Raw genomic sequence first — 23,482 nt, 5'->3', positions numbered from 1 at the left:
ACTCATCCCTGAACATGGTAGTGAACCCCTCCCATGTCACTGCCGCAGTCTCTGCTAAAGTGAAGTTCGCCGTCACGAACTTCCACCAGTCCTTGGCTCCCAGACGGAGCTGGTTCAAAGCGAACCGTACCCTCAGGTGCTCCGGGCATGAACAAGTGTAGAAGCACCCCTCTATATCCGCGATCCACCTCATCGCAGCAATCGGATCCTGCGTCCCATCGAACTCTGGTGGCTTCGTGTTGCTGAACTCTCGGAACAGCAATGAATCACCCCCCTGTGGCCTAGCAGCGGCCACAGCTGCGGTAGCTGCAGCGGTTGCAGCCTCAGTCAATGCGGCGTACCGCTCGTCGAACGTCTCCATCAGAGTGGTCTTGATGGACCCAAACATCTCCGGGATCTCAGCCCGGATCGCCGCCGCCACCTCCTCGTGGATCATCTGACGAATATCCTCGTCACTCACACCGCTCGTACTTGCCCCGTGCCGCGGTCTAACCATGATATCTCTGAAATACAACATAAAACTATCAGAGATTCTACCGAGTATAATCGTACTCGACACGCAACCCTACTCAGTCCCAGATATCCAGGGATTTTTACTTGGGCCTCCCACTGACCCGGTGTCCTCGGTAGTACGGGCCCAATACTACCGACCACACCGCATCAATGTTCATCCCAAGTCCTCCTCCCCAAACTCCAGATAGTGAGTACTCTACTTCTGATACGCTCTATCTACCCGCATACTAGCAAGGCATCTCATATAGGCAACTTCCCTAGACTAAGGCATCACAGATCAGGCCACTCTAGTCCTATCATGAATACCTAGTCTTCTAGCATGCATAACAATTCACATCATATAATATTGTAAGGTATTTTGGGGATCTTTACCGTTCGGGCGCTGACTGATCGTACACACTGCTTCCTTCTTGCTTACCACAAAACCATTTACAAAAGTTTATGCCTTTATTTGAAAAGTTTCCTCAAATCCTCGGTTTGAGTTCAGTTACCCCCGAAGGTGCACCCGAATCCCTCAAACCAAGGCTCTGATACCAATTGTAACAACTCAAATTTTTTTTCAAACAAATTTTTCATTTTCAAAACATAATTATTTCCATTAAAAACAAGACATAAACAATTTAATTATTCGGTCAATACAATTATTCAGACTCCCAAGATCATAAAACATTCTTCAGTGTGTATCGATCATGTCGGCGCCTTCCCACGGTCCTCGCTAGTACCTGAAATACATACATCCACAACAACTGTAAGCATAAATGCTTAGTGAGTTCCCCAATATACACTTACACACATACGCCTTTCCAGACCCTGACCTTCCGGTCCTCAATACAACGCCTTCCGGCCCATAACATAATCGCCTTCCGGCCCATAACATATTGCCTTCCGGCCCACATATCATACATAGCACATATAACACTTAACTTACCACATATAGCATACATATCACATAACATATTCGACCTTCCGGTCACACAGTCAAACCCTTCCGGGTACAGTATAGTGAGAAGACTCACCTCGTAAGTGCTGAAAGCTAGCAACTCCTGAAATCACTCGCGCACAAACCAACGAGCTACAACCCTCCTATAACATTAGATAACTCATTAACACTCATATCATCTAAGTGTGACTATCCCTACGAAGTCAGACTTAGGTCAACTCTGGTCAACGGTCAACGGTCAACTCGACTGGACTCGGCGAGTACCATGGCGACTCGGCGAGTCTAGTCGTCCTCACAAATTCCTGAATATTCCCTTCCTACTCGTCGAGTATTCCTCTTGACTCGACGAGGTCCTCGTGGAAGAATCGCGGGGCCACCCCGACTCCACTCGCCGAGTCTGATGAACAACTCGGCGAGTCCCAGCAAATCTTCAAGCTACTCGCCGAGTCTGAAGAACAACTCGGCGAGTCCATGCCATGCAGACGAGTAACTGCTTCCTGAGATAGGTCTCGTCCCGAAGTACACATTCATGGGACCTTCTGGACCTCTAAAGGTCCTAATACAAGACTATAGTCGTGGGGTAACAAGGCATTACTTCATCAAATCACTAAATGGGTTCTATAAACCCTAATTTCATAAATACATCAAAATAACAGATTTGGTCAGAGTATTACCTGAAAACGCACTCTCTGTGTCCCCCAAATCTCAGGACTCAATCCTCCTTGATATTCCTTTAGCCAAATCCCTCTTCTTCTTGCCTAACCAATTCTTCCAATTTCCAAAGCTTTCTCCCTTGCTCTAGGCGTCCACAGCGATTAGGGTTCCTCTCAATTGACCAAAAGACTGAAAATGACGGCCTAAGAGGCGTTAAATACGATCCAAACTGAACGGTTAGGGTTTCTGCTGAACAGCGTCGACTCGCCGAGTCCATATCTGGACTCGTCGAGTCCAGTCGCGGACCCGCGACCAAGTCCGCGATCCTACTCGGCGAGTCTAGGCTCCAACTCGCCGAGTCCCCTCTTAAATCACCCCAAAAACATAATTTTAATAATACCTGAGATTCCGGGCTGTTACACTAAGGGACTCTTAGCATAAAAACAGAAGGAAACTGAGTTATACCTCAAGGAATCTCTGAAATAACACCAAGATATCTGGCCTCCTTCTTCTCCTCTTGATCTACCCTCCTTTTTCTCTCAAAATCTTCAAGAAATCACACCAAAACACTTTAATCTCACAAGAAACGGGGTTGGGACGATATAGAGAGCTCTGAGGGTGAAGGGGTCGGGCTTGGGCGCATAAGGTTGGTTTAAATAGGGTGCAAACCCTTGAAATTAGGGTTTCATCCAGACAGCGGGGACTCGCCGAGTCCAAAATATGGACTCGCCGAGTCGCCAACTTAAACGTGTTCAAATGTCCCGGCTCTACTCGGCGAGTCGGGCCTACAACTCGCCGAGTCAGGGCTAAAAATGTAAATTACTTAGATAGGTCATACACACCAGGAACCAGGTGCTACAACAACGTACGCGATGTGGAATAAAGAAGATCAATAGTAAGGTAGATGCAAATGTCAAATATGTGTACTCATTTTTTAGAATTCAATCCTTCAGTGTAATAGAGTTAAACAGACGACAAATGAAAAAATGACCAAAATACCCTTTTACCCTTTGGGATAGCACAATAGTGGCATCTAAGTGAGTAGAAATGATGGCAGGGGCGGGATCGGTGAAATCATTAGTAGGGAAATTGATAGCTTGGATGGATGTGATTGAACCCTTTTTGCTTATCCAACAACGGATAAGATACAACCCAGTAAAGCAGATACCTTTAAATTTTCCTGAAGAACAAATATAAACTTTTAAGACAATTTTTCCCTTGTTGAATAAAATGTGTGAAATTTGAAAAAGAAGAAGAAGTGAAAAACACGCGTGGGTGAAACGGGAAATGTTGGTGATAAAGAGAAGCACATCATGGCCTTCATCATCTCCAAAGTGTTCAACGACAATCAGGCCGGTCAACCTAGGAGTTTTTTTATTACCATTTCATATTTCCTCATATTTAATTGTCAGACTATAAGAATCACCTGATGAAGATGAACTGTCCCTTTTAAATGACCTTTTGCATTTTTTAAAATAAGTACAATGAAGTCCAAGAATTCATAAAGATTTAAGAACTTTAGTCTTAGAAATCAACTTTTAAGCATTTAGAAGAGCACGAAAATCAACAAAAAGATTTCTTTTTTTCATTTTCAATTTTGATTGCAATAGAAAGATAAAATATTAGAAATTGTACTTGTATTTCTAATACCTGAGCCTATAACTCGTTTATTCTTTGTATAGCTTTTTGTTGTGAACACGTGCGTCTTTTATATTCGTCTTCAAGCAATCTAGTTAACTTGTATCTTAACTCAACCATTTCCAGAGCTGAATCTGCAACTTCTTCTGTAACGACCCAAATTTCACGTCCAAAAATTTCATTTAAATTAAGTAGTTTGTAAAACATTTGTAGTAAAACGTCATACGATCATATCATTTCATTAAACATATCTCGTGTCTAAATACCCAACACATGAAAATAGTAATAGTGTCAGAGTACAATCCCAGAATATATCATAATGCGGAAAACCAAGTGTGTGTATGATGTGCCGCTACCGCGCCGGCTCCTTCCCTTTCGCGGAAGAGGTACCTGAAACAAAACTGAAAACTGTAAGCACAAAGCTTAGTGAGTTCCCCCATCGTACCACATACCATACTATCATATCACATACATACTTCCAGACATTTCTGGGGTGCCTGACCTACCCGTGTCAAGCCATTATGGGGCGCTGACCTACCCGTGTCGAGCCATTCTGGGGTGCTGACTACCCATCGGTCCGAACAATCGAACCTCGGGGACTGGTCCCCTCATATTACCTCTATCACATACAACATACAAGCCAACATGCAAACATATCATCACATACTGTCAGACGTATCTGGGGTGTCTGACTACCCTTCGGTCCTATCAACCGAACTCTACACATACAACATATCATGCTAGCATACAACATATCAGCTAGTAGCAAACCTAGATGATATCACAAAAACAATCACCTAACTTACGAACCCTACTGGTGGGCCGGCATTGTGGATGTAGACCCACCGCTACTAGAAGGTAACTCACCTCGAAGTAGCTACTGATTTGCGCGAAAACTGTCTGACTGCTGCTGCTGCTCCGGAAATCCTTCGGCTGCAATTCCCACGAAACACTCAATCAAACATTGCTAACCGCCCTTAGGGTAAAATGACCACTTTACCCCTAGCCAAGTCAAAAGTCAAAGTCAAAGTTAAAGTCAACTTCCAGTTGACTCGACTCGCCGAGTTGGCTCGCCAACTCGTCGAGTCCCTATCCAGTCGATTGTCCCCACTCCTGTTCCTACTCGTCGAGTTAGGCATAGGCTCGAAGAGTTCTCTTTCCAAACTGATATCCAATTGTCCTTCATCCGACTCGTCGAGTTGTATGAACAACTCGTCGAGTTCATTTTCATCTGATGAACACTTTGGTCTGTGACTCGCCGAGTTGTATGAATAACTCGTCAATTCTGTCCTTGAGGCAAGCAGGTTGCCTTGGACCTCGTCGAGTCAAGGCATTGACTCGCCAAGTCCCTCCATCACTGATTTTGGCTTCCAATTCACTGAGTCCACCTAAAGCTCACTGGTCCCACTCGGCATAACTCAAAAGGGAAATCGAGGACTCGCGACTCGACTCGCCAAGTCCGAAGAACGACTCGCCGAGTCGCATGGATGCAACTTCTATATACTCGATTCTGATTGAATCCAGTGCATTCCATTCATGGATCTGGGTTCTTAGGGCTTGATTATAATGTAAAGTTTCCAACTTTACGTATAAATAAACACCAATGAAGGTTTTAGGGCTCAAAATGCACTAAAAGAGTAGATCTAGGGCTTCCATGCAATATGGCTCCAAAAAGGCAGTAGATCCGAGCTCCTAGAGCCCAATCATGCCTAGATCTGAAGTCCCTTAACACTATAAGATCATTAATCAAAGATCAAGACTAGAAGAGGCCTTAAAATGACTATCATAAGCTCTTAATGAGATAATAATGAAGGAACAGAGAGGGTTTCGAGTCTAATACCTCTAGAAGCTCAGAAATGGCACAAAGATTCAGGATCTTCTTCCTCTCCTCTTGATCTACCTTCTTCTTCTCTCCAAAACTTCAAAGAATTGCACCAAAAGCACCCAAAATACCAAAAGAGGGGTTAGGGCTTCGATAGGGAGTGTTCTGGACGCAATGTGGGTTGTTATGAGGCACAAAACGATGTTTAGGGTGCAACCCTTTGAAATTAGGGTTTCTTCCAGACTGGCGGACTCGCCGAGTCCAGGATATGGACTCGTCGAGTCGCCAACTTAAACGTGCTCGAAATCCCGACCCTACTCGGCGAGTCAGGCCTACAACTCGCCGAGTTCCAGCTAAAAAATGCAAAGTTGCTTAGTTTAAATTACATACCAGGAACCGGGTGCTATAAATCTCCCCCTCTTATTTTAGACTTCGTCCTCGAAGTCTGCCACTCGCTCCTGGAAAAGCTCGGGATAGTGCTCCCTCATCTCTTCTATCGGTTCCCAAGTCCACTCCGAACGCTTCCGGTGCTGCCATTGCACCTTTACTAGCTCCACCCTCTTGTTCCTCAGATCCTTCGACTTCCGGTCGAGGATCGCTACTGGCCGCTCAATGTAATTCAGGCTGTCATCAACCTGAATATCCTCTAAAGGCACCACCGCTGAGTCGCCCACTAGGCACTTCCGCAGCTGAGAGACGTGGAAAGTGTTGTGGATCTGATTGAGTTCGGCTGGCAGATCCAGCCGGTACACCACCTTGCCCACCCGGGCTACAACCCTGAACGGTCCGATATACCTTAGGCCCAACTTTCCCCGCTTCCTGAATCGGATGACGCCCTTCCATGGCGACACCTTCAGGAGAATCATATCCCCGACCTGGAATTCCAGGTCTGATCGAAACTTATCGGCGTAACTTTTCTGCCGACTCTGAGCGGTCTGAAGCCTACTCCGCACCTGCTGAATCCTCTCGGTCGTCTTGAGCACCACTTCGGTGCTCCCCATGACCCTCTGGCCAACTTCGCCCCAACATATAGGGGTCATGCACATTCTCCCGTACAACATTTCGAAGGGAGGACGGTCAATACTCGCATGATAGCTGTTGTTGTATGAGAACTCAGCTAGAGGAAGATAGGTATCCCAATTACCACTGAAGTCTAGCACGCATGCCCGCAACATATCCTCAAGAGTCTGGATGGTCCGCTCACTCTGACCATCTGTCTGCGGGTGAAAGGCGGTGCTAAAATGCAGACGAGTGCCCAACTCGTCATGAAACTTCTTCCAAAACCTGGAAGTGAAACGCACATCCCTATTTGAAATCACTGATACCGGCACCCCGTGCCGCACCACTATCTCCCGGATATAGATGTCGGCCAACTTTTCGGCCGATATGCTCTCCTGAATCGGAATAAAATGGGCGCTCTTGGTCAATCGATCCACGATGACCTATATCGAATCCACTCCTCGCACGGTCCTGGGAAGCTTCGTGATAAAATCCATCGTAATATTTTCCCATTTCCACAACGGGATATCCAACGGCTGCATCTTGCCGTGCGGTCTCTGATGCTCGGCCTTGACCTTCCTGCAGGTCAGACACCGCTCCACATACCAAGCCACATCCTGCTTCACGTAGGGCCACCAATAGTCTAAACGAAGATCCCTATACATCTTTGTTGCCCCGGGATGAATGGAGAATCGGGATTTGTGCGCCTCCTCCATCAAGACCTGGCGCACACCTCCGTGATACGGCACCCACACCCTACGGTGTAGTGTCAATGATCCTCGGCTGTCATAATCGAATGAGGAAACCTGACCCATTATGTGCTCACTCTTCCGGTGTTCCTTCTTCATGACCTCCTGATGGGCTTCCCGAATCCGCTCTAATAGCGGAGTCACCACTGTCATCCGCGCACATATATCCCTGATCGGTGCCAAAATAACTATTTTTGCAAGTTGAAAGATTTTAGTACTACAAAAAGAACAAAGTTAACTCATTCTGTATATATATTTTTTCTCGGGGACCAAAACGTGATGAAAAATAAAATTTGGAGGACAATACCGCAACACATCCAAAACTAAAACGATCATGGTGCAAATATCATCAAATATAGTTAGTTTCATAGTTCACCGACTGAAACATTTCCAGTGGTCGGAGAAGATGATGATAGATCTGGGATCGTTCTCCGACGAGAAATTCGATGCCAAGAAATGGATAAACAATGCTTGCCAGTCACGGCATCCTCAGGATCCCTTAGACAAGCACCTAGTGGATCTCGAGATGAAGCTACAGATGGTGTCCGAGGAGATCGCCGCGTCACTCGAGGAACAGAGCTCCGCCGCCATCCTCCGTGTCCCTCGCGCTACCCGTGACGTCATCCGCCTCCGCGACGATGCTCTCTCCCTCCGTCAATCCGTCGGATCGATCCTCCTCAAGCTCAAAAAAGTAAGATCTTATTGTCGATCACAAGATACGCACTCGTAATTGTTAACTGCTATTAAGGTTTCACAATCTATAGGAGAATATAGCTTTGTTCTATTGTGCGACTGTTTCGCACAGTAATTCCATTGATATATGCTAATTCTGCAATGCTGATCCACTTTTGCTGCTAGATTGGGGTTTTATCTTGGAATTTGACGTTTGAGAGATGTATTAATGGAGTTCAGTTATATTTTAAAATCAAACACATTTTTGTGGAGTATTCATGTTTGTATACATCCTAAATGTCCTACGAATTGTCCATCCAGTAGTTTTAGAATCAAAATATCATTAGGTAAACACCGTTTCAACATTCTACTTTGTCATGCTATAGACATTTGGCATGATCCTCACTTGGTCACCATTATACTGTAATTGATTGAAGCATAGGAACTGGAAGCAATGTGTGAAAGTTCAGTTTTAGACATAGCCAAATTGTGCATATTTCATCTCTCTTGGCTAGAATAGTAAGTGAATACAAATAGCATGAAGCAAAATACTGTGTCTATAACCTTAACCTTACATGTAATTCTTCATTTGTATCTATAGGCAGAGGGTTCATCAGCAGAATCAATAGCTACCCTTGCTAAAGTTGATACAGTCAAGCGGAGAATGGAAGCAGCTTATGAAACACTTCAGGTGGAAATATACTTGATTCCTTTAGTTCTTCTGTTTAGTTTACCATAATTTGTGTTATCTTTTTCTTAATACTATGCCCTTTTATACTTCAAACGTATTGGATCTTTATATATTATGGCTTATGTATAGGATGCTGCGGGGCTAACTCAATTAAGCTCCACTGTTGAGGATGTTTTTGCAAGTAAAGATCTTCCTCGTGCAGCAGAAACCTTAGCCAACATGAGGCATTGTTTGACTGCTGTTGGGGAGGTAAAAGACAACTGACTTCTCATGTATCATTTATGTAAAACAAAAACTCTTTATAGATAACATCATAATATCACAATAATTTATCCACCTTTTCCCTTTCAGGTTGCTGAATTTGCCAATATTAGAAAGCAACTTGAAGTGTTAGAAGATAGACTGGACTCCATGGTTCAACCTCGTCTAACAGATGCAATAACCAATCGCAAGGTAAATTTTAAAGAACAATCTTTCTGAATTCGCCAATATTTATATATCTTTTCTTTGTTTAGGATAAGGTTGCACAAGAAATGAGGGAAATCCTCATTCGAATTGGAAGATACAAGTCCTTGGAGTCTCACTACACCAAAGTCCATCTAAAACCCATAAGACAACTATGGGAGGATTATGAAATGAAGCAACAACATACTAAAACAAGAACCGAAAGAAACCAAGTTGAAAGCATATCAACTTCTCATGATTATCAATCTCCACCTACAGTTTCATTTCCCAGTTGGCTACCAAGTTTCTATGATAAATTATTACTTTATCTTGAAGAAGAGTGGAAATGGTACTAAGGATTATCACATATTTGACTCACATTCTCATTTAAATGACTTATTACACTACATTTCTTTCAGGTCTATGCGTGCTTTTCCTGAAGATTACAAGACTCTTGTCCCCAAGCTTTTAATAGAAGCAATGGTGGCTGTGGGTGCTAGCTTTGTTTCACGCATCAACCTTGCAACTGGAGATGTAGTTCCAGAAACCAGAGCCTTAGCCAAAGGTTATTATAATCTTAACCTCCATTACATCTTAGATTTGACCACATCTTTGACCACATATATAACAGCAGTATGTTACAATTTCAGGTGTATTAGATATCTTATCAGGGGACATGCCAAAAGGTGTCAAAATACAAACAAAACATCTAGACACATTAATCGATCTCCACAATATGACAGGAAGTTTTGCAAGAAACATACAACACCTTTTTGGAGAATCTGATCTTAACGTATTAAGAGACACCCTTAAAGCAATCTACCTCCCTTATGAATCCTACAAACAAAGGTACACCACCTACACATCAGCCAAATCCGTTCTGTATTCAAGGGGCATTTCCGTAATTTTACAATTCTTGGTTATGTAGGTATGGACAAATGGAGCGTGTCACTCTGTCATCCGAGATAACAGGGATTGACCTAAGAGGAGCTGTTACTCGTGGTGTTGGAGCACAAGGAATCGAGCTGAGTGAAACAGTTAGAAGAATGGAAGAATCAGTCCCACAAGTGATTGTCCTTCTAGAAGCTTCTGTTGACCGATGCATCAGCTTTACAGGTGGATCCGAAGCCGATGAGCTCATTCTTGCCCTTGATGATGTCATGCTGCAGTTCATTTCAACCCTACAAGACATCCTTAAAACTTTAAGAATCGTATGTGGGGTCGATGTTGTTGTTGGTGTTGCCCCTAAGGAAACAGGAATAGAAAAAGGGAGGAAGTTTGAGATGTCAAGTGAGGACGAATGGTCTTATGTCCAGGGTGCATTGCAAATACTCACAGTTGCAGATTGCTTGTCCAACAGGTCATCTGTTTTTGAAGCTTCCTTGCGGGCCACACTTGCTAGATTCAACACAAATTTGTCCTCTGCTGTATTCGGGTCAAGTATTGACCCGAATTCATCACATGAAACAGTTGATGGAGGTGGAGATTTATCCATGGCTGGAAGAGCTGCTTTGGATATGGCGGCTTTGCGGCTGTTTGATGCTCCAGAAAAAGCCCGCAAGCTTTTTAATCTTTTGGAGCAGGTAACTTTTTTTTTTTTATCTTTTCTGTTAAAGTTACAAATTTGGTCCCTTTGGTATACTCAAACTGATAGGCTTAGTCCAAAATTCCGTTTTTGTTACAAATTTTGTCCGTGTGGGTTCATATTGTTGTAGTTTTTGGTCCCTGTGTCGTAAAAATTTAAAATGACGATTTTCCCCTTGGACCAAACCCTGAAGAACTATGTAATTTACTCAGAAAATTCCCATTCTTTTGGGAAATTTTTTGGTAAAGTCCTAAATCTTTTTTTTTTTAACAGAAAAGTCCCGTTATTTTGTGAAGATCACATAATCTGTCATTTTCTGTTAAAATTTAAAAAAAAAAGACTTTTTCATTAATTTGGGCAAAATGTTAAATAACCAGGACTTTTCTGTTAAAAAAAAAAAGATTTAGGACTTAATCAAAAAAATTCTCAAAATAATAAGACTTTTCTGCATAAAACCCTAATTTTATTATTAAATTGTGTTTTAGATTATTATGTACTTTATTTTATTCTAAATAGGACAAACTATCAGAGTACAATTTTTGATTTTTTTACAGCGCTTAGTCCAAAATTGATTTCTTTTTTCAGTTTTGTTCCGTATATTAATTTTTCATTTCAATTTTGGTCCTTGGAACCTTGAAATAAGGACCAAAATCGATATGAAACCTTGAAATAAGGACCAGAAATAAAAATGTTCTATTTTTTAACTTAAATCTCTAAAAACCAAGAAGCATAGGGACCATTTTTGTAATTACTCAAAACAGGAGCAAAACTGCAACAAAATGAAACCACATGGACTAAACTTGTAATTTTGATGATCTTTGTTTTCAACATTTTCTTTCTAAACCAGTCAAAAGATCCACGGTTCCACGCACTTCCAATTGCATCTCAAAGAGTATCCGCATTTGTGGACACTGTAAACGAGCTTGTGTACGATGTCCTTATATCCAAAGTAAGAAAGCAATTGAATGGTGTATCAAATCTACCCATATGGTCATCCGTAGAGGAACAAACCACCTTTCACCTTCCAAGCTTCAGTGCATACGCCCAATCATACATAACAACAGTAGGTGAATACCTTCTCACTTTACCCCAACAACTCGAACCACTAGCCGAAACCATTTCAAACAATGATGCCAATGCTGAAGAAGCACAATTCTTCGCAACAGAATGGATGTTTAAGGTAATCATAATCATAACCATAATCATAATCATAATAAATAATTGAGTATTGATGATGATGATGATGAAATAGGTGGCAGAAGGTGCTGCGGGTTTGTTTATGGAGCAACTGAGGGGTATTCAGTATATAACGGAACGTGGGGCCCAACAGCTGTCGGTGGATATCGAGTATCTAAGCAATGTGCTGTCGGCATTGTCGATGCCGATTCCACCGATTTTGGCTACGTTTCATACTTGTTTATCAACACCAAGGGATCAGTTGAAGGATGTGATGAAAAATGATTTGGAAAGTCTTGATGTTCCTACAGCTAACCTTGTGTGTAAGATGCGAAGAGTGAGCCTTGAATGATGATGAGGTAATGTAAGAGATGTTTGGATTTTTGAGTTGTATTTATAGATGAGAGTAGTTGTGAATTCGGTATAACTATTCGTGGAGACATTTATATATGGATTAAAGAGAATTATGATTTTGTCGGATTGAACACATAAAACAGTCAGTGCGTACATTTCAGACAGTTAGAAAAGAAATACACCAACGGGTTTCAATCAAGTTTCTGCATGCACAATTGTCATTTCCCTTATCTCAACATTAGAGGTGTTGAAATTTTTTTGGTGTTGCAAATATGGATGATGTGTTATCTAAAGGATTCTACTTGCCCATAGCTAAATTATTCATAGCATCTGCTCATGTTGTCAGACAATCCGTTCCTACTGTCAACTATGTAGACATTTTGGTCGATGAAAATGGCTCTTACACATTGCTTGATAAATTATTTAATGTCTTTTTGTGATATTATCGTTTGTAACTTTCAATATTGTCTTTTGGCATTTCTAAGAAAAAACATGGTTGTTTGGTTCTTTTAAGAAATATATGGTCATTTGGTAATTTGAAGTAACATTGTCGTTTACTAAATTTAAAAAAAATAAAAATAAATCATATCATATCATCCATCGCAAATGATTAGCAATATGTTTTAATTTCGCAATTTAGCTGTCTTTATAGATAGATACGTATTTCAAAATCCTACTATCAGTTTATTCTATTATATTTATCTTCCTATTTATTTAAATTTAAATCAATCATAAATTAACAAAATGGTAATATTAAAGTAGTTCCTTATAGTGGAGGGATGTGAGAGAATGTTAATGGTGTTTGGGAGTATATGTCCAACAAATGTTAACAATAATCACACTTAGAATTTGCCTTTGGATGTAACCTATTATGGATTGATTAATTTGGTGGCTATAAAATTACGTGTGTTGATAATATTATCATATAAATATAAAAGATCTAGATGATGAGGTAAATGACTATTTAGATACTGTTCGTTATGTGTATTCACATACAACTATGTTGTATGCTGTCGATTTTGGTGCATAGAGTTCAAGGGATCAACAACCAGTAGCAATCAAGTCCCAACTATGATGATTTCTCATATTAGGCCTTTGGATTATGTTAACCCATGTAAATATAAGAATGTTCTCAATGAGGAACCTACATGTGATATTATTGGTGCATCAAGGACTGCAAATGGAGCCCGTATCTTTTTGCTTAATGATTCTAAAGCAGACCCATCTCCATCCTTATGCAGAGAAAATTATGATTATTGTAAAGATATATCCTACAAGGAGAATATTGTTGGTGATTTAGTGGGTAAAATATATTCGAATGAATGATTATGATGTGGAGAATGAAGCAAACAAAGGTAATAAAGATTTCAATGTTTTCTGGTGTATGCCTCCTTTATCGATTAACCTAGAACCAGCTATCATTCATAAAATGCCATTGTGCTATGAGCATACTTCACATGTCTCGTTTCGTCAAATGTTTAACGATAAAGAAGATTTGAATATAGAGTCGGATGAATGTTTTCATTATAAGACCACCAAATCATGCAAAAATATGTTTGTGGTCATATGCTTTTATGAATTTCAATGGCGTATTAGGGTCGTCAAAATTGAAGACGCCAACTATTCCAAGTTCGAGTATTTAAGGTTTAACACACCGGTTCTATAACGTAAATCCATCCCGATCATCATCATCATCATCAAGAAAATAAGTAAGTATTGGGATACTTAGGAACCATGTGCCTCGTTGTCGCTATGGATGGAAATAACAAAATAATTAAGTCTTTTCAACATTAAAGATCATTATGTTTCCTGATCTCCTCTGAAGAATAGGATGCAATCTAGTGCATGTATTCTTCATTGGTAAGGTGGATGTTGGCAATTACGAATCTAAATGATAAAGAAATTGTGAAATAGATTCATAGTATTATGTGATATACTAGATATGTATGGCTAATGTATGACTTTTTATAAGCATATAAAAGAGTATATAAATAGTTCCTTGAGATATTATTTCTGCTAGGCTCTAGATATGTATGTAATTATGGCATTCATTTCCTAAACAAATAAATCCAGTGTTTAAACAATAATTGTGATCTACGCATATGAAACAACCAAAGGGTCTTTTTAGTGTAATAACTAATAATGGGTAATGAGCTTGTACTTATAAACAACCATAATCCACACATAAAAAAACATATTCAAATATTACTTAAGCTTCAAAAAAAAACCCTATCTTTTCTAACTAACAATCAATGGCGGGAAAATTGAGAATTAAGTCCCAACTTATCGGTGAAATAAAATATGATCTATGAAAGGACTTCGAAGGTAAATCACACAACTTTATTTCTTGGGATCTAGAGCTAAAGATTTGGAGATCCTTGTGGCGATGATTAATCTTTTGTAGGTATTTGGTCATAGAGTGAAGCATGAGATGGAAATTCTTGATAGGGTTCAATGTTTTGAAGGTTCACGTTAGGTTTGAAGGTTTATGGTTTTGAAAGTTAAAGGTTCAAGTTTTAAGCTTTTTTTTTTTTGACGTTTAAATGTAGTTCGGTTTTTTTTCCCAAAGTTAAATCTTTGGGTGTTTTGTAAAATCGTCCAATTTTAATATGAACAATGCGTGTGTAATCATCATCATAACTATCATGTCTGAAACAAATAAAAAAGTTATTTGAAGTACATTTGATTAGGTGATGATGTCATTGGTGAGAAGAGAGTGAGAGCTTGAAGATCGTGAACTTGTTGATGATTGTGAGTTTGAATGATAGGAAAGACACAATCAAGATAGATGTTTGTCACAAATGTAGGTTCTTCACGGATGAAAGTCATAGATTAAGGAGAGATGAGATGTAAAATGACTAAAATACACTCACATGAGAGGCACATAGGTTGAGTTAACGGATGAGAGGGGTTATATCCAGGGACCAAAGCCATAATGAAACCGACTAACAGGACCAAATTTGCCATTTTTGAATATAGACCAAAACCTAAAAAAACGGCACATGGACCAAATTTGCATTTTTCTCCTATTTTTATTTTTTGAGACAGGATTTAGTAGGGTTGCCCAATTGGGACTCATTCTTGACATGAACTTAAAAGAGGATAAAATTAGTCTATTATCAAAGGATGAAGACCTTCTAAGGTCGTATATAGGTACTAACTAGTCTTTTGCCTTTCAGATTTGGACTTTGCGTTTTCGACTTGGCGTCTTATGATTTGGAGCCATGGTGAAACCGTGTGATTATGAAAAATTCTAAATTCTATATCAACATCATGATTTGTGTTTGTGTAGAGAAGATAAATCGCTAACTTCAACATTACACTCAACAATAATACAATAACGAGTTGCTTTGTGTATTTGTAATTGTGTTGCGCATGATGCCTACAAATACCTATGAAAATAATGCTTCTTTGACATTGCTCATTTATGTGGTTTAAAAAATTTACAGGCTAACTTGTGGAATGACAAACTTTCCTTTATTTTGTCTTTTCTTATTTTATCTTTTTATTATTATTATTATTATTATTATTTATAGTTTGATTATTAAATAAAATGCACAACACCACAACACCAATCTATTTAGAACCAATTCAAAAGACTTTCCTACAACCCTAGACCTTTGTATGTGCACAATCACCTTCCCCTATGTATCAAAATGATATCTCATATTACGCTCTACATAAACATCATTGACATCTCCTATCACGTTACATTTCATTATTCTCATCATGTTTTAATTAAAACCCAACTTATTTAACAAGTTAAAACTAAAACTTGACACTTACCATAAAAGTGTCAATGACTAAAGAAACATGAAACTCAATTCATGAAAATAAAGAAAAATTTGGTGTTTGTACAAAGGAGGTTTTTCTTTTTCCCAATAACTTTTTACACTCAAATTAATCAAAGTTGGTTCGGGATGGCAAAATGCCTAGATTAAGATCCTTGGATAGAAGATCTCAAAAACTTTATGATCTAAATGAAGACATCAACATTTTACAAAGTTTATATTGAAAAAAATGTTTGAAATATCTCAAATACATTCTAAAAACATAAAACTCTTGTAAATTTTCAACCTTAATACTATCCCAAATAATCAAAACAGTTTAATAGCAAAGTATTAAACGGATCACAAATGTGATCTAACTTCCCTGCAAAAACAAAATGTTACAGTTTCAAGTTTCAAGCTTTGGTTACCTCTATGAGCTTCTTCAACACCTTTTTTGTAAAAGAATCATTCAACACATACAAAAAGCAACTTCAGATTCAGAGGCTGCATGCAGCATATCATTCATAAACCTCACAACATGGTGATATTGTAAAGATTGAAGATTTAATTGTGGGTGGTTACCTCAAACCATGGGAAAACCATCATGATGATTTCTTTCACCAAATCTTTGTGTTCTATTTTTGTATAAACTACCCTTTAAAACAATTAGTCACCAACCAAAGATTATGAAAACAGATGATTATTATTATTATTATGCAACAACAATTTAAGTAAAATACCTCCCTTAGACTCTTTTTCTCCTTTAGTTATATCTCAACAAAGCTGTGAGAACAAAAAACAGGTTCACTTCACTTCACTTCTCCCATGAACAAAAACCATAACACAGTTTAAGACTCCAAAACACACGCATTCATAGAATTTCTATTACGAGAAGTTATATAGAATTTTTTTTTTTTTTTGAAAAAAAAAGGTCTACCTCTTCTGACTTTGACATTTTTGATTTTTCTACAATCTTTCTCTCTCACTAATACGGACTTCTGGATGACCTCCTTCTTCCACCATGTCTAGGGGAATGAGACCTGCTTCTGTCCCTGTATCTATCCCCTCTCCTGTCCCCACCACCTCCATTTCTGTAACTGTTGTTGTGGGCCCTACGATCCGATGTTCTTCCAGAATCCCGAGATCCTCGGTTTCGATCGCGTGATGACCTGTCACTGTAACGATTCTTGTCCCTGTCAGCAGATCCACTTCTGTGTTTACCTTCAATTTCTTTTTCTCTTTGTTTCCTTCTTTCTTCTGCTTCTTTCTCCCTTGCTAATCTTTCCTCTTCCCTTGCCTTCTCCTTTGCCTCCTGCAATCACATTCACATTCACAATGAATTTTATAAAAAAGAAGAAATCAAGATTTTGAATCTTGAAATTTGCTTACTTTGTATTCAGAAAGGAAATCTCTGACCAATCCATAACCGATATGCTGTTTTCCAGTGACATGGGATTGGGTTCTTTCAAGAGCATCATTTGCTATCAAAAAGGAACCACATGTTTCACAAAGAGCCATTTTCTTTTCTTGAGCAAGCATTAGAACTTTTTCATTCTGTGGTTGAAGGGTCAATGCGGTTTTCTCAATGTTAAGCAGATCCACCTGTACAAAATGGGAATCAAGATTCAAGAATCAAAAATCAAAGTTTTTTTTAGAAACCAAGAAGAACCCTTTTACTTTTAGTACCTTTCTCATGAGTGCTTCAGCTTCATCCACCTTTCCAGCTTCCCCAAGTGCCTCCACTGATTCTAGAAGGTTCTTGATTTTTTCTTCTAGAACAGATAGTTGTTCGGATTTCTCAGCTGGAATTGGAGGAGGAGGAGGAACTTCAACCTCTTGAGCAAGTCTCTCACGTCCACGTCTAACTCTCCTATCTAAGTCCATCACCTGAAATTGTTGCAAGAAAATATAAAAATCTTACCATATTATGTAACAAGAAGTATCATATCAAATCTATGTGAAAGACTTCTTACCAATTTTTCACAGAAATGAGCAAGTTCTGCTTCAAATCTTGGCACATAAGAATCATGCCTTGGAGAACTCTCAAAGCTATAAAGCAAAAAAGAAAAAAGAAATTAGATTTGAATAACAGTCTATTACAGTTTATAAAACATGTTTCAGAGTTCAATTTGTTACCTTTCTTTCAACTTCGGATCATGGATTTTAGGGCATGGACCTGAGAAAAGAAATAATACAGAATCCATAACTTCATGATAAAGAATCCATAACTCTTTCAATAGTCATTCATAAAATTCTGCCTAATGTAGCATGTTAAGTTAAATCGTCTAAGTTGATAGTCCCAATTTCAAGGCAACTATTGTTGTGGTTTGCTTTATCAATTACTGTTTTGAGTTTTCCATTGAAATTCTTTTATTTAAATATAAGTACACCTTTTTGAAGCTTGAAAGGGACAAAAAGGAGAGTTGTTAAACAGACAAATTTTATTTTTCAATCTTTCCGAACATTAACATAGAGAAGCTAGTTGAATACAATATAGGGAGCTAATGCAAAACCCACCTAGATCACTTCGAGTGTTCACGAACAGATCGTGTGGGCAAAATTTCACCATGTAGAAGCCACATACTTCCTTATCATCCCAAGAGATCTCCTTGTGTCCCCTTCTCTCTTCTTCAGTCAAATTGCGAGCTAAAATACACCACCGATAACCAAAAAAAACATAAGTCATCACATCAATTCAGATAATTAGGGTTTCAAAATTTTAGGTCCTAACATGCACCAATTGAGATGGACTTAAGCTTAATCCAAATCCAAAATCCCAAAATTAAAACCAATTAAAACCGAAAACATAAACACGAGAATGACAAGGATTGTGCAAGAACATATAGAAAATATAAACCTGAACCCATAAGCTCATCTAGCAATGCTCTTTGGGCGTCCATGACTCGGATTGCAGGTAAGCAAAGAATGTATGAAACCCTAATTGATTACTTAGTAGAAGATCGAGTAGGATGAGGGAGAGCTGACGGGGTTTATGGTGACGAATTGGGATTCTGTCTAGGGTTTCATCATGATAAATTTTAAGGCGATGCAATCAAATGAAAGGGGCGTAAAATAAGTATCAATGTCGAGGAGTACACCTGTTTGGGTGCTCGGTTATCTTTAACCCCTGTTAGTATGAAAAAATGTTGCAACTACCAACTATTATCATTTATTTTGTAAACGATAATTATTTAATTATACTAGATCTAAATGTTTTATCAATTTTCCATAGCACATTCCACTTAAAAAAAATTAATCTATATAAAGTGCAATAATTTTATGCTATCATGTAAGTCGATTTAACGTATACAGTATATTTTATATGGGTGAATCAATTTTTTAAATAAAAGAATTCAAACAAACAAACTAGTTTTAGGTTTTATATACAATTCCCTAATTCTAAAAACTAGGTACAAAAGTATGATATAGACATTTGCATCTCCACTTAAGAGTTAACAATTGTTTTACATAGATGACAATCTATATGTGAAATTTATCTCACGATTGTTTATAAGAGACTAATAAAATTGAAAGCAACTACTAACATTAAGACTCAAACAATATATATCATTTAAAAAGTAAGAATATATTAAAAAATAATTAATCATACTATTTCACTACCTTGTTTATAATTTGAAAGGACAATGTAACTTATAACCAAATTTTTAAGAAAAGAAATAAGATTAAATATAGGTCAGGGGTCCAAATTAGATACGAGATTGGAGACCGGAGGCTGAGGGAGCACACTTGATTATCATTTATCACTCATTTCTTAATAATCAAAATTAGACGGTGGATGAGAGCTATTAAGGTGTTGAGTCTAAATGAGAAGTCTGATATAGTTAGCGTTGTAGCTCCATAATATGGAACACGTCAAAAGAGTTTTCTATGCGGAAGCCAAACTTTTTAGAGACAAAAGGTTTCATGAAATAAAAGATTGTGGAAGGAAGAAGGATCTAAAACTCAATTTGAAGAACAATTCTCAACTAAGATAAGTTTCTCCAAAATGTTTGTTATTACATTTCAGAGCATGCGACTTTTCGAAACTCTTGTCTTGGAGAATACGATAACATTGTGGTTGAATATTCTATCATAGGGGTCATTATGACTTATAATAAATTATGGTGAAAAAGAAGAGTACTTTATATTATAATACTATAAACAACATCATTAATTATGCAAATCCAATATAGTAAAAAACATATCTATAATCATGATATAACACTTAAAATTTAGAAAGTAATTCACATCAACAAATATAAAAAATAAAATTATCACGAACCTAAACAATATGTCATACAAATAAGCACAACTGGGAATACTTAAGTTTTTCCACATTTAGTTTGATACCCTTGTTAAAGTTTCACAACAATGTTCTTTAATGTAGAAGTCAGGTTTAAACACAGAGTTCTATAACAAACATATATGCAACAATAATTAATATTCATTCATATATACAACCCAGTTCATAAATGATTAAATAAGTTAAATTAGGACTTATAATAAATTATGGTGAAAAATAAGAGTACGTTATATTATAATACTATAAACAACATCATTAATCATGCAAATCCAATATAGTAAAAAACATATCTATAATCATGATATAACACTTAAAATTTAGAAAGTAATTCACATCAACAAATATAAAAAATAAAATTATCACGAACCTAAACAATATGTCATACAAATAAGTACAACTAGGAATACTTAACATTTAATATTTGATATAAATATCATGATCTATGTTAGAAACATTAACGAGGTACCCAAAGTTAAAGTCCGATGAGTTATTGTTGTAACTCCGTAACGTGGAACACATCTTCTATGCGGATGCCAAACTTTTGGAGACATAAGGTTTCAGGAGATAAAAGATTATGGAAGGAAGAAGGATCTAAAATTCAATTTGAAGAACAGTTCTCAACTAATATAAGTTTCTTTGAAATGTTTGTATTACATTTCGGAGCATGACACTTTTTGAAACTCTTATCTTGGAGAACACGTTGACATTGTATCTGAATCTTGTATCATAGGGGTCAATGCATGGGCCAACATTGGTTCCTAGATTATCTAGGTTAACTCCTTTATATCTTATATATATATATATATATATATATATATATATATATATATATATATATATATATATATATATATATATGTGGAAAAGTGAATATACTTTTAAGGGTATATAAGTTTAGGTACCAAAACTCACAATCTTACGTCGTTTTGTATCATATATACACATTGTAATTGTCAAATGTTCTTCTAATTCAACTTCTAACATAATTTAATTCCAAGATTTTTATAAATTTTACATTTATCTTCCTCTTACTTAATTTTTATTTTTAACTATATATATATATATATATATATATATATATATATATATATATACTAGTAGGTGTTCGGCATAAATATGTGATGTAAAACGAAGATAATAGTGAAATTTCAAAAATCTTGAAAGCAAATCAAGTTAAGGGTTGAAGTTTAAGAACATTATAATGAATATATAAAAAAACGACGTATTATGGTAAGTTTGGGTACATAAGTTTATATACCCTTAAGGGTATATTCACTTTTCTCATATATATATATATATATATATATATATATATATATATATATAGAGAGAGAGAGAGAGAGAGAGCTAGGTTCAAATGTGGATTGACATCTATTGTGTGGACGTGTGGATAATACTATTCTATGAAAATTACAAAGAAAATATGTTGTTTGATAATATGAATACGTTCAATCTTATATAATTATTTTAATTATTAAGCATTTTCACTAATTAAATTGTCTATAAAGTTATTCTACACTTTTTTTAATTATTCTCATTATGTCATAATGTTATAAGGATGTTTATTGAGTCGTATTCTGTAAGAATTAAAATAAATAAAAAATGATGAATGAGAACAAAAATAAATTAGAATTGTTGAGAATCCATTAAAAATGTTAAGTATTCCTAGTTGTACTTATTTGTATGTCATAGTTTGTTAACTATTAGTTGCATATTCTTTAGTTTCATGATAATTTTATTTTTTTATATTTGTTGATGTGAATTACTTTTTGAAAATTTATGCATTATATCGTGATTATATATATGTTTTTTACTATATATGACTTTGCATGATTAATGATGTTGTTTATAGTATTATAATATAACATATTAATCTTATTCAACATAATCTATTATAAGTCATAATTTAACTTGTTTAATCATTTACAAAGTGAGTTGTATATATGGATGAATATTAATTATTCTTGCATATATGTTTGTTATAGAAATATGTGTTCGAAGCTGGCTTCTACATCAAAGAACATTGTTGCGAAACTTTAATAAGGGTATTAAACTAAATGTGGAAACGTTTGAAATATGGAACATGAAAATCCAGTATGTATTGGAAGAACAAGAGTATCACAAGGTTCTTACTGAAATCATGGAGGAACCTCAGGGAAAGAAACACAATCAACATAAGAAAAATGTATCATACTTTAGCTACCAAGTTTGGTGTAACATTCATTACTAAATTGAATGCTAATACAACGATGGCTAATTAACTACGCTCATAATTATTATTACACTCTTTTTTTTCTTACAATTAGGTTATATATATATATATATATATATATATATATATATATATATATATATATGGCTAGGTTATAATGTGGATTGACAACTATTGTGTGAACGTGAGAATCCATTAAAATAACAATAGTTATGTGAGATTGAACGTATTCACATTACTAAACAACATATTCTCTTATCAATTTTCATAAAATAGACGTGAGAATCCATTAAAATAACAATAGTTATGTGAGATTGAACGTATTCACATTACTAAACAACATATTCTCTTATCAATTTTCATAAAATAGCATTATCCACACGTTCACACAATAGTTGTCAATCCACATTATAACCTAGCCATATATATATATATATATATATATATATATATATATATATATATATATATATATATATATAACCTAATTGTAAGAAAAAAAAGAGTGTAATAATAATTATGAGTGTAGTTAATTAGCCATCGTTGTATTAGCATTCAATTTAGTAATGAATGTTACACCAAACTTGGTAGCTAAAGTATGATACATTTTTCTTATGGTGATTGTGTTTCTTTCCCTGAGGTTCCTCCATGATTTCAGTAAGAACCTTGTAATACTCTTGTTCTTCCAATACATACTGGATTTTCATGTTCCATATTTCAAACTTTTCCACATTTAGTTTAATACCCTTATTAAAGTTTCGCAACAATGTTCTTTGATGTAGAAGCCAGCTTCAAACACATATTTCTATAACAAACATATATGCAAGAATAATTAATATTCATCCATATATACAACTCACTTTGTAAATGATTAAACAAGTTAAATTATGACTTATAATAGATTATGTTGAATAAGATTAGTATGTTATATTATAATACTATAAACAACATCATTAATCA

General features: G+C 36.7%; 2 protein-coding genes across 4 annotated transcripts; one reads left to right on the top strand and one right to left on the bottom strand.

Moving 5' to 3' along the window:
- The first annotated feature begins 7,680 nt into the window (after positions 1 to 7,680).
- Positions 7,681 to 12,436, top strand: EYE (conserved oligomeric Golgi complex component-related / COG complex component-like protein). Its single transcript, XM_079018823.1, has 10 exons — positions 7,681 to 8,006; positions 8,589 to 8,678; positions 8,808 to 8,927; positions 9,030 to 9,131; positions 9,194 to 9,471; positions 9,542 to 9,687; positions 9,773 to 9,971; positions 10,051 to 10,705; positions 11,555 to 11,887; positions 11,960 to 12,436. The coding sequence occupies exons 1-10, from the start codon at positions 7,722 to 7,724 to the stop codon at positions 12,233 to 12,235; spliced, it is 2,484 nt and encodes an 827-aa protein (XP_078874949.1). The 5' UTR covers positions 7,681 to 7,721; the 3' UTR covers positions 12,236 to 12,436.
- Positions 12,437 to 16,280: 3,844 nt separating this feature from the next.
- Positions 16,281 to 19,040, bottom strand: LOC145073243 (LUC7 N terminus domain-containing protein). 3 transcript variants are annotated; one of them, XR_013691299.1, is made up of 10 exons: positions 18,865 to 19,040; positions 18,525 to 18,653; positions 18,144 to 18,183; positions 17,981 to 18,056; positions 17,694 to 17,894; positions 17,397 to 17,609; positions 16,945 to 17,319; positions 16,748 to 16,790; positions 16,590 to 16,662; positions 16,281 to 16,511 (listed from the first exon to the last, which is right to left on the bottom strand). XR_013691299.1 is itself a non-coding variant. In XM_079019798.1 (8 exons), the coding sequence occupies exons 1-7, from the start codon at positions 18,905 to 18,907 to the stop codon at positions 16,993 to 16,995; spliced, it is 1,029 nt and encodes a 342-aa protein (XP_078875924.1). In that variant the 5' UTR covers positions 18,908 to 19,040; the 3' UTR covers positions 16,692 to 16,824; positions 16,945 to 16,992. The 3 variants fall into 3 exon arrangements, 2 of the variants coding, with proteins under 2 accessions (XP_078875924.1, XP_078875923.1); XM_079019798.1 differs by lacking the exons at positions 16,281 to 16,511; positions 16,590 to 16,662 and having other exon boundaries at positions 16,692 to 16,824; XM_079019797.1 differs by lacking the exons at positions 16,281 to 16,511; positions 16,590 to 16,662 and having other exon boundaries at positions 16,692 to 16,790.
- Positions 19,041 to 23,482: the final 4,442 nt, after the last annotated feature.

The sequence above is a fragment of the Lactuca serriola genome, chromosome 9, assembly GCF_051521515.1.
Source record: "Lactuca serriola cultivar US96UC23 chromosome 9, Lser_US96UC23_V15, whole genome shotgun sequence".
Classification (NCBI taxonomy): Eukaryota; Viridiplantae; Streptophyta; class Magnoliopsida; order Asterales; family Asteraceae; genus Lactuca; species Lactuca serriola.
The sequence above is the reverse complement of the archived record's forward strand: the minus strand, read 5'-3'. Positions and strand labels throughout refer to the sequence as shown.

Coding starts and splice junctions, on each gene's coding strand:
- EYE (XM_079018823.1), top strand. CDS start 7,722: ATGATGATAGATCTGGGATCGTTCTCCGACGAGAAATTCGATGCCAAG. Junction 8,679..8,807: donor CAGCTTATGAAACACTTCAG/GTGGAAATATAC, acceptor GCTTATGTATAG/GATGCTGCGGGGCTAACTCA. Junction 11,888..11,959: donor CAACAGAATGGATGTTTAAG/GTAATCATAATC, acceptor ATGATGAAATAG/GTGGCAGAAGGTGCTGCGGG.
- LOC145073243 (XM_079019798.1), bottom strand. CDS start 18,907: ATGGACGCCCAAAGAGCATTGCTAGATGAGCTTATGGGTTCAG. Junction 18,654..18,864: donor AGATGAGCTTATGGGTTCAG/GTTTATATTTTC, acceptor GGTGTATTTTAG/CTCGCAATTTGACTGAAGAA. Junction 17,895..17,980: donor CTCATTTCTGTGAAAAATTG/GTAAGAAGTCTT, acceptor CAACAATTTCAG/GTGATGGACTTAGATAGGAG.